Source organism: Ursus arctos, unplaced genomic scaffold (assembly GCF_023065955.2).
Source record: "Ursus arctos isolate Adak ecotype North America unplaced genomic scaffold, UrsArc2.0 scaffold_6, whole genome shotgun sequence".
NCBI classification, from domain to species: domain Eukaryota; kingdom Metazoa; phylum Chordata; class Mammalia; order Carnivora; family Ursidae; genus Ursus; species Ursus arctos.
This window is the reverse complement of record NW_026623078.1, coordinates 13,890,127-13,901,070: the sequence shown is the minus strand read 5'-3', so window position 1 is coordinate 13,901,070 and position 10,944 is coordinate 13,890,127. Positions and strand designations below refer to the sequence as shown.

The 10,944-nt window shown below is 41.1% G+C and overlaps 1 protein-coding gene and 1 pseudogene across 1 annotated transcript; one reads left to right on the top strand and one right to left on the bottom strand.

Moving 5' to 3' along the window:
- The first annotated feature begins 1,869 nt into the window (after positions 1-1,869).
- On the top strand, positions 1,870-2,140 carry LOC113268159 (transmembrane protein 258-like). The gene has a single exon (XM_044390338.2). It carries the CDS (start codon positions 1,904-1,906, stop codon positions 2,138-2,140), a length of 237 nt encoding a protein of 78 aa, XP_044246273.2. The 5' UTR covers positions 1,870-1,903.
- Positions 2,141-9,068: 6,928 nt separating this feature from the next.
- Positions 9,069-9,529, bottom strand: LOC113268133 (60S ribosomal protein L23a-like; annotated as a pseudogene).
- Between the last annotated feature and the right edge of the window lie 1,415 nt (positions 9,530-10,944).

Below are 10,944 nucleotides of genomic sequence, written 5' to 3'. Positions count from 1 at the left end.
CTGGGGCCATTCCTTCAGCTCTCTGGGCATCAGTACCCCATTTGTGAAATGGAGATCATGGGCATTATCACTATCTGGGGGGACTGGGCAGCTACTTTCTGACTTATGGTGAGTTCTCAAAGAAACATTTTCTAATATGATGACAATGACAATGATGACCCACAAGCTAGAAAGGTCCTTACATTTTCTAATGGTTGAAAAAAATAGAGCAGTATTTTGTGATGCATGAAAATTCTATGAAATCAAAATTTCAGTGTCCATAAACAAAGTTCTACCAGAACAGCCAGCTGCTCATCCCCTTATGCATTGCCTATGGCTACTTTCACACTACCATGCAGAATGGAGTAGGTAAGAGAGAGTACATGACCCCCAAACCTAAAATATGTATTGTCTGGTCCTTTATGGAAGAAGCTTGCCAACCTCTGCTTCAGGCCTTTCACCCTACCCCACAAACCTTCCAGATTTTATGGTCATATTACTCTTCTGCTTACTGGTGAAGAAGTATCCACTTCTTAGCCTGCTCAATGGTCCTTCATGATCTGGTCCCATGCTACCACTTTGCCCTCTTTTTCCCCTTTCTTTTCAGTTCTAAGAGTCATGTGATATAACAACACAAAAGTTCTCATCATGACCAGACAAAAAAGTGTCAATCACATTTATCAATCTTTGTTCAATAATAGTCCTTTCCACCTAGAATTCTCTTCCCCTCTTCTGAATATGAAGATTTCTACTCATCTCAAGAACCCAATTTACTTTTATTTTACATACAACAAAATGAACAGATTTAACTATACAGTTTGATGAGTTTTGCAAATAAACACACTGTGTAACCAACACCCAAATCAAGACATGAATCATTTCTTATCAATGCAGAAATTTCCCTCTGCAACCACTACTCTGATTGCAATCTCTTTTGATTAGTTTTTTATCTCTTCTTGAACTTTCCATAAATGAAATCAGACAATATGTGCTATTTTTATATCTGACTTCTTTCGCTCAGCATAATATTTATGAGATCCACCCATGTTGTGTTTATCACTTTGCACTGCTGTCTAGTATTCCACTGTATGAGTAAACTACTATTTGTTTGTTCCCATTCTTGGTGATGGCCCCTCGGGTTGTTTCTACTTTGAAGCTATTATGAATGAAGCTTCTATGAACATTTTTTCTACAACTCTTTTTGTGGACATAGATCTTCATAGTTCATAGGAATGGCTGGGTATCAGCTATGTGTATGTTTAACCTTGTAAAGGACTGCCAAGCAGTTTTCCCTAGTAGCACACCATCTTACACCCCCTCCAGCAATGTATGAGAGGTCTGGTTGCTCTACATCCTTCTCGACATTTGGTATTTTTATTCTTAATGGGTGTAAGATGTACCTCATTGTGGTTTTTATTTGCATTTCCCTGATGACTAATGATGTTTGGCACCTTTTCCTTAGCCTACTGGCTATGTGTATCTTTTTTTGTGACATATTCTTTCAAGTCTTTTGCCCATTTTTCAATTGGGTCATTCTTCCTATTGTTGATCTACAAGATTACATATTCTAAATCAAGTCCTAAAAATATTTTCCCTGCAAACATTTTTCTCAGATTGTGGTTTCTCTTCACATTTTCTTAGCAGTGTCATTTGATGAGCAGAAGATTTTAGAAGTTTTATTCTTTTCTATTGATCTATTTGTTCTATTTACACCCATGCCATATTGTCTTAATTACTATAGCTTTACATTTTTTGTTCTTTTTTTCTTCAAGATTATTGTGACTATTATAGATCATTTGCATTTTTATAAACATTTTTTACAATCATCTTATCAAGTTCTAAAAAAAATAACTAAAATTAAAAGAAGTTCCTGTGAATGTGTTATTCTGATGGCAGAGTGGAGAATTACCCTGTGCCCCACAAAATGGAGCTTGAAGCTATCAGCAGATACACTGGCCCAGGAAAGCCAGCTGTCTTCCCACATCTGACCATGGTGCTGTTGGCCACTGCCATGCACTTCACCACCTGGTTCTTTGTTTACGAGGTTACCTCCATCAGGCATCCTTGGGATACCTACAAAGACCCCCTGCTCTTGGTGACCTTGTTCTTCATGGGCTTTGGGGTCCTCTTCCAGCTGCTCTGGATTGGCATTTATATATGAGGCCCCAACGGTTCCAAATGGGTGGCTTCCACGAATCCCTGCTTTTTTTAATTAATTGTTTTTAAATGTTGCTTATTTATTTGAGAGAGAGAAAGCGCACCCACAAGAAAGCACAAGGGGGGAGGGGGAGGGGCAAAGGGAGAGGGAGAAGCAGACTCCCTGCTGAGCAAGGAGCTTGATATGGGACTCAATCCCAGGGCCTCAGGATCATGACCTGAGCCGAAGGCAGATGCTTGACTGACTGAGCCACCCAGGCGCCCCTTAATTTTTTAACTATTGTGGGAGGTGTCCCATATGCTGCTCACAATAAAGGCAGATGTGTGACTGTCGAAAAATAAACACTAAGAAATAATAAAACTAGTGGAGTTTGATTGGTATTGCACTGAATCGATAAATCAATTTGGAGATAATTGATATCTTTTTTAATAAAATTGAATCTTCCAATCAAAAATATGGTTACCTTTCCACTCATCTATGTCTTCATTAATGTCTCTCTGCAATGCTGTTTTAGTTCTTAGCATGGAGTAAAGGGTATAATTTAATTTCATTGTTTTATTTTTGTTGTTGTCAGTATATAGAAATACATTTTTCAGGGACACCTGGGTGGCTCAATCCATTAAGCAACTGCCTTTGGCTCAGATCATGATCCCAGTGTCCTGGAGTATAGCCTGAGTTGAGCTCCCTGCTCAGCAGGAAATCTGCTTGTCCCTCTGCCCCTCCCCCTCACTTGTGCTCTCTTGCTCTCTCTCAAATAAATAAATAAAATCTTTAAAAAATTTTTTAAAAGAATACATTTTTCATATCAACCTTATATCCTACAACTTTAAATTTACTTCTTAGTTCTAACAGTTATTTTGTGAAGTCTTTTTGATTTTCTGTACAATTATGTCAAAGTTTTAATGTCACCTTTTTTTGAACCTTCCTATGACTATCCCAGACAGATTTGTTACCCCTCCATGAAATCCCACAATGCTATGTTGGTATCCACACCTCCATCATGGCCATTACTATGTTGTAATCAACTGTTTACCTACTGTGCTCTCAGTAAGAAAATGTGTCATTTTTTCATTTCACGTTTCCACTCCCTGGCATATTTGTGTAATGAATGAATGAATGAACGAACAAATGAATGAATATATGTTTTTAGTGTTCTGGAACTACTTATTCCAAATAAATACTCCAAATATTCTGTTTATTCCAAATACTCTGTTTCTTGCCCTATAGGTATACATTCTATGTGTCTCATTTTAAAATCAAACAGTGGGGGGCGCCTGGGTGGCTCAGTCAGTTGAGCGTCTGCCTTCGCTCAGGTCGTGATCCCAGAGTCCTGGGATCGAGTCCCACATCAGGCTGGCTGCTCAACGGGAAGTCTGCTTCTCCCTCTGCCCCTACCGCCCACTCATACACTTGCTCTCTCTCTCTCTATCTCTCTCTCTCTCTCTCGTGAGTGTGCACGCACAGAAATAAATAAAATCTAAACAAAAAAAAAATCAAACAGTGAACCACAGAGTTGGAAGTTCTGCCCAGTAACAGCACAGAAGTAAAGATGATTGATTCTACCTGGGAGGTAGGAACTTTGAAAGCTTTTTAGTGTGTATACTGTTAACTTAATACTGTTACAAGTATGTGTCTCCTCCTAACCTCTCCTTTCCTTTCTTTCTCAAAAATAGCTAGAACGTAACCGTATATTCCAAACAGAAGCTGGGACTCATCCTGTGACAATGTTGTGTTCTTAGCGGGATAAAGTGCAGAATCAGAAGAAGAAAATCCAGGGAGTATAGACGGCATCAGTAAAAGGGAAAGAACCCCCAGTTTTCCCCTAGAGGATCTTGGAGAGCTTACTCCCTGAACTTGGGCTTCCTCATATCTACCACACATCTGAAATCAGGTGATCCTAAGGACCTTCCAGCTCTGAAATGTTCCTTATGATTCTGGCGTGGGTAGAAAAGCCTTCCATATTGCTAACCAGTGTTGATCATTCAGTACTATTTGCACTCCTATCTGCTTGGTCAACAGATCAACTTATTTAACAAATGGTTCATGTATTCCTACAACACAAGACTCCTTCCTTAGTGAGCACGTACTCCCTAGCGACAAGGCAAATGAGAGACAACCTGTATCCTTGCGGGACGTAAAAGCACTAGTTAATGTAGTGAAGGCTTCTCATTTCCATCCAAGGAGAACACTTCAGCTTCCTTCCTTGCAGGAGGCTAAGAGAGGTGAGTGTGCAGCTAACATCAAGTGTGAGCTCATGGTTTCACATGTTCTCCTTACTTCCCCATTTCCCTGAACATAGGGTTTGTACCTACCAACAGCAGAAAGCTTCACCAGGATCCTCACACCCTATATTTAACAGGCTCAAAGGCCAACTGTTAATTCAACAAGTATTCGATGGAGAGAAAACAGAAAGGAAAAAGGGAAATTCCCTCTGCCCTGAAGAAGCTTCTCAGCCAGCCTTTCCGAGCTTTTGAGCCTGATTGGGAAGATACTTGTTATGGTAGAACATCGCAGAGTCAAATCCAGCTTGACTAACTGGATAAAGAGCCAGGAGATTATGACAGTGCAGAGGATATTCCAGAAGTGCATGTTGGAGGACACTCTTCCAGAACTCTCTGGGAGAAGCTGAAGTTAGGATTCCTACCCAGAGTTTTCCAATCTGTGGTCCTGCAGTCTAGTGAGACAGTTGTAATCAGAATTCTTTCAATCAAACATGTATTGGAGTGGATAAGAATAAATTATGTTTCATGAAACTTTGTTGCAGTTGAGCGTGTGTGTGTGTGTGTGTGTGTGTGTGTGTGTGTGCTATGTGTGGGCTCATATATGAAACCTATTCCAATTATGGATCTCAGGCAAAAGGCGTGCCATCCTCCTCCACAGGCATCCAGTTCTTTTCATTTAAGAGTAGAACAGAGCTTTAAAGGCGCAAGATCTACAAAAGGATGGAAATAAGGGAATTGGTTTTTCCTGGGGAAGAGGTGGGGGAAGAGTAACCTTGCATTTCTACTAGTTACTGAGAGAGCTGGGGGGGGGTAGGTAAGCTTCAATCACAAGGGAAGCCACAATTAGCTTATCTCCCTGATAAGTCAGGCACTTCCCTCAGAAAATCCACCCTTTAACACCTTCTTCCGTGGACCAGAGTTAAAAAAAAAAAAAAACTAAGGACATCTTTTCTTTTTTTTTTCTTTATGTTTCTTGATTATATCTTTCCCTTCTGGTTTGCCTTAGATCCAAGAAGAGTGGAAAATGTACTTTGCAGGTATGTTTTTTAGCACCTACAGTGTTCTGGGGCCAGACATTCAAATCTCAGTTCTGCTGCTTACAAATTGTATAATCCAGCAGAAGTGTCTAACTTCTCTCTGCCTCAGTTCCCACTGGAAATGGAGATAGCTATGCTGTGGACATCAAATAAGAGTATCTGAAATATATTTAAATACATGAAAAGAAGCACGAGAAGTACCCTTGGTTATTACCCATCCTGGCATTCACTGCCCTAGCGGTGAAATATTCCTCTCTGGTCTAATGGAGTTGTGTTCCATTTGGGAAATAGGAAGGTGTGCTCTTAGCAAACATATTTTGGGCAGCATGGTGATATAAAGGGAAGAATATGGCCTCTGGAGCCTAGACTAGGGCTCGAACTCTTAGCCTATTTATTTCCTCACCAAGTGACCTTGAGTAATTTAATTAACATCTGACCCCACCCCGCTCTAAAATGAGTATCTAATACTCACTGGGTGGGAGATAATGGACTGACTTGTTAATTTTCTCCTTTACCCTTTATAACAACTTCACAGGAAGACTAATAGTAATCCTAGTTCCAGGGCACCTCACTGTGCTTTCCAGAAGTTCTTGGTGATTACTTCAAAGTTAACTTGGAATAGCAAGGCAAAGGATGCCTGTACAATAAACTATATTCCAGATCCAAAGAACAAATTATCATTCCCACAGGAATTGCCCTATTCTTATGGAACGTTTTTGTTAATAAAATGATTTAAAAGGTTAAAAATAAAGATTTTAAAGAGTCATAATTCTCTTTAAGAAACAAAGCAAATGAGCAAAGGGGAAAAAAGAGAGAGACACGAATGAAGAAACAGACTCTTAACTAGAGAGAACTACTTAAGGGGGGATGGGTGACATTGGTGTTGGGGATTAAGGAGGGCACTTGTCGGGGCGCCTGGGTAGTGCAGTAGTTAAGCGTCTGTCCCTGGCTCAGGGCGTGATCCTCGTGTTCCGGGTTCGAGTCCCACATCAGGCTCCTCTGCTGGGAGCCTGCTTCTTCCTCTCCCACTCCCCCTGCTTGTGTTCCCTCTCTCGCTGGCTGTCTCTCTGTCAAATAAATAAATAAAATCTTAAAAAAAAAAAAGGAGGGCACTTGTCGTGAGCACCAGGTATTGTATGGACGTGTAGAATTACCATATTGTACACCTGATACTAATATAACACTGTATGTTAACAAACTGGAATTTAAATAAAAACTTAATTTTTAAAAAAGGATCAGAATTCCCCTTCTTACTACAGCTATTTTTGTTGTTACCTATTACCTTGCAGTCTTTGTCCACATGCAGATATGGTTTCTCCTAGTTTCTGTCATGGAATAAACTAGTCACACTCTAATTTCCTATGTGACATTATTCATTTACCAGAGGAGTTCTCACATTACCCTATAAAGTAGCTCCAGAACTGACCACCTTATAAGAGTTTGAAAACACTAGATATGAACATTATATTCAAGTTTATGCTACAACAAGCCTCTTTATGAGCACAGTTCTGTTCCGTTTCATTTTTCTCTTTGTTGATTATATTCTTTGGAAAAATTACGAAGGCTTTGATGTTTTATATTTGTAACACATTCCCCCTTAAAAATGAGAATGGCCGTTTGTTAACAAATGGTGGATTCTTCATCTAATGCGGCCAAGAATTTTATCTGAGAGCTGATTTCATACTTGGAGAAATTGGGGTATAAACACATTTCGACAGACCAGCCCTTAAAATCCACTCATGCAAGGCACCCACCTCATTTAAATGACCAGGGAAAGCAATGCTGTGTGTTTCAGCAGCAGAGTCGCATGAAAAATCACCCAGCATTTCAAGAGACCAAAATCACCCTGCACTTACTGGAAGTCTAACACAGAAGGAAAGACACGGGGGAGGGAGAACAGGAAGAGAGTGAGGACAAATAATCTGTTACACATGCATTGTGTGCAGCAAGAGCAAATTGAAAGGGAGCTCAGCGTGCTTGAAGAGGTAGGATGCAAACCTGTCCTAAATGGGTATTATGTCCTATCGAAGTCTATTGTTTCATGGAGCCCGGGCCTAACAATGTCCCATTGTGGCAAATGCAAAGACAAGCTGGTTAAATCCCAGTTTTCCCTTCATTTTCAGTCTCCAGGACTGTACCCCTGAGGACGGTTCTGCTCTCACTGCCTGGGCTGCCACCCCGCTGGCCGTGTAAGTAAGGATGGTTTACAGGCTCCTAGTCTGATTTGAGGACGCTAAAAATCTTTTGACCTTGCTCTGATTTTTATTAAGTGTAAAGACTATAGCACGTATTTCCGGAGAGATGACATGGGAATAACTATGCCTGCAATTGCCAGCTTAGGGCCCACTGCTTATCTGCAAAGCCACCTTTGGAATTATTAAGAATGTTTCACACAGGCGGAAGATGCTTTGACGAGTTTTATGCAAATTAGTGGATGATTTAATGTTTTCATTTTAAAAGGAATTTAAAGACCAACTTCAACTGCAAGAAGCTGTTTTGCTTTAAAGAAGCCTGGAATGGGTGCTAATGCTAAGTGGATTCTAAAATCCCAGGACTAAAACAACAACCATATGTCTACCAAGTGTTCTCAATGCACACAAATTTCTGGGTCATGTGACATCTTTGTATTGCCACCGACTGCACAAGGACAGGAGAACCAGCCACCTGGGAATGGTTAATCAGGTGCTGTCATCATGGGAAGTTGCCTGGAAATCATCTACTTCATATCTCACCTCCTAGACGGAGAAGGATGCTGCCTTCTTACGGGGAGGGAGGTTTTACGTTGCTTACTGATGGTTTCCACAGAGAAGCAAAGAAATGAAAATGCAGACATTTCCAAGAAATGTCATAACCAACGTGTTCTGTGGTTGTGCCTTTTGCTCTTTCATCCCTATCGGAGTCAGAGGATCTTGGTATGCACTGACCTTGATTCAAGACACAAGGCAAGAGTGCCTGCTGGACTTGGCGCTTCACAGAAAAAAGAGGCTGGGTCTTGGGGTATTTTGGGCTGATTCCTTCAAAAAGGGATGAGTTACAGAAATGTATTTCTATTCCCGGTGATGGAGCCTGTGAAGTATAATTGGAAGAAAGGCATCCCAGCCTTGACATTCCCCTTTCTTAGGTGACCATAGGCTGACTGCTCAACCTCCCTCTTGTACCCCATCCTCCATCTATAAAATGAGGGTGTAGCTGTCCTATCATCCTCACTAGGATATTGTTGAAGAGCAAAGAGACCTAGTGCTGGTAAAAGTGCTATATACAAGTAAGTTATTTGTATTTTGTGTTGATAACAAATATTCAGGGGAGGATGGTCCTTGAGCTTGCACTCATGGCATACTTCTTCCAGGATCTATTTAACAGGTGGACCTCTTCTTAACAACCCCTCCTTTTATACACTGACTGGTTGAAAGTTGAGAACTGCTTTCCACATTTGCTGAAGTTGTATTTCTTCCTTTCCTCTTTGGGGGTTGGGGTGATAGGAGACCTACTGATACACCTAATCAGATCTAATCGGGCCCATTAGGACTCAGCTCTGTGGAAAAGGTGGAAATAGGCAGAGGGAGCTGAAGTACAAACCGTAATACATAATTCTCCTGTTAGGACCATTTGATCAAATCTAAATTTTTTTTTGGTGAAAAAAATGTGTATTTTTTTCTGGACTCGGTTTCTCAATTAGATGATCCCAGTTTTGTTGGCAACATCCAAAGCATCATAGTCAGGAGCCAGTTAGACATATGCCTTCTCTCCATCAGGCCTGATCAGGGTGTTAATCTTGGCCACCTCATAGAGCTTTTTCACAGCTTGTTTGATCTGGAGCTTGTTGGCCGTGACATCCACAATGAACACAAGTATATTGTTGTCTTCTGTTTTCTTTATGGCTGCCTTGGTGGTCAGGGGGAACTTGAAGATGGCATAATGGTCAAGCTTGTTTCTCCTGTGCGCATTCTTTCAAGGATATTTGGGCTGGCTTCAGAGATGCAGTGTCTTGGGCTGTCGGAAGGTAAGTGATGTGTGGATCTTCTTTTGTCTATGACTGTGGATGCCTTTCAACAGCACTTTCTGGGCCTTCAAAGCCTTTGCTTTGGCTTCGGCTTTGGGAGGGGTAGGGCCTTCCTCTTCACCTTCAGTGCCATCTTTGTGAAAGGGATTTCTGATCAAACCTAATTTGGATGAACAAGACTTTAGTAACATTTTCTAAATTATATTATGATCTTCTTAACTTAAAATGTCTCTTTTTTATGCATCTAGCACATTATGTATTTTTAAGATCCTCTGGGTTCCAATTCTTTAGATCTATAGCCTATCGCCTGATTCATTAAAGTGCTATCCTTTTTCCTCTCTGATTGTAAGCAAATAGAAATATGTATGCTATCTAAGTAAACACCGCATTCCCTTCACCAGCCTCAGTGAATACTTAGGTGGTATGCATGACTGAATGTCAGCTGGAAACTTCGTCATGATATAGTAAAAAAATAATAAGTTATAATCCTTCCATATGACTCCTTTGAGTTCCATTTCCCCATCTGTGAAATGAGGATTTGGGATTAGATGATTCCATCCAGTTCAAAAATGGAGTAAACAATAGCCTTTCACTACGGGATTTTCTCCCTCCTTCTGCCCCCACCCACCCTGTTCCTCCTTCTCCCCCAAGAGCTTAGTAAATAATCAACCATCCATAGGGGCAGTGAGGGGTCGGGGGGGGGGGGTTGGAGAAGTCCTCATGGATTCCTCAGGTCCACTCAACCCTTGCCCACCTCTCCAATATTCACCAATGGGAAAATCCAAGATTTTTCTGAGCAGGTTTGATTCACATCAGCAGCCATATGGGAATTGACTCATAAAATCTGTGCTAGGCTCTGGAATACAAAATAAGTGAGTGCCTGTCTTTTAAGGGTCTTTCCATCTCCATGGGGGAGAAAGCCAGAGAAACGGAACTGTAACATAATGAATTCAGGGCTCTGCAAGCATGTGCTCAGGTAGGGAGGAGCACAGAGGGGCACCTGTGAACCTATAGCCAGTCTAGAGGGTCTCACATCCTCAGACAGATCTCACAGTAATGTGGGTTCAGATTCGTGCAATTCCATGGCTAGCTTATACCAAATGGAGTAAACTGTGAAGTGTTGGAATTCTAAGGACTGTTGAGCTACTTTCTCAACCTTCTGATATAATCAGATTTCTTTCTATTGGAGGTGAGAGACCAGTGGCTGGAGATCCAGGTCTCCATTAACCTTCATACAATAGGGCTGATAAAGCCTCCTCTTCAAACAATGTCTTGGCAATCACTTTACCAGATGTAATTACATTTTCTAATCTTACAGTGACTTCCTTGCAGGTACTGAGGGACTCAGGTTAAGGATCTTCCTAAAGGTTATCTGTTTAGGTTCTGTCCAGTTTAAGGCTGCAGTTCTAAGTTTTATTAAGCATTGTCCTGCTCTACAGGTGGTGTCGCAGCAGAGCAATCCTCTAAACCCGGACAGATTGACCCCCAGTGCTAGGGGCCATCTAATCAACGTCTATCTCTGAACAATGTCATCAGTGCACCACCCAT

What these genes read in the sequence shown, in the direction of transcription:
- LOC113268159 (XM_044390338.2), top strand. Translation starts at nt 1,904, where the DNA reads ATGGAGCTTGAAGCTATCAGCAGATACACTGGCCCAGGAAAGCCAGCT.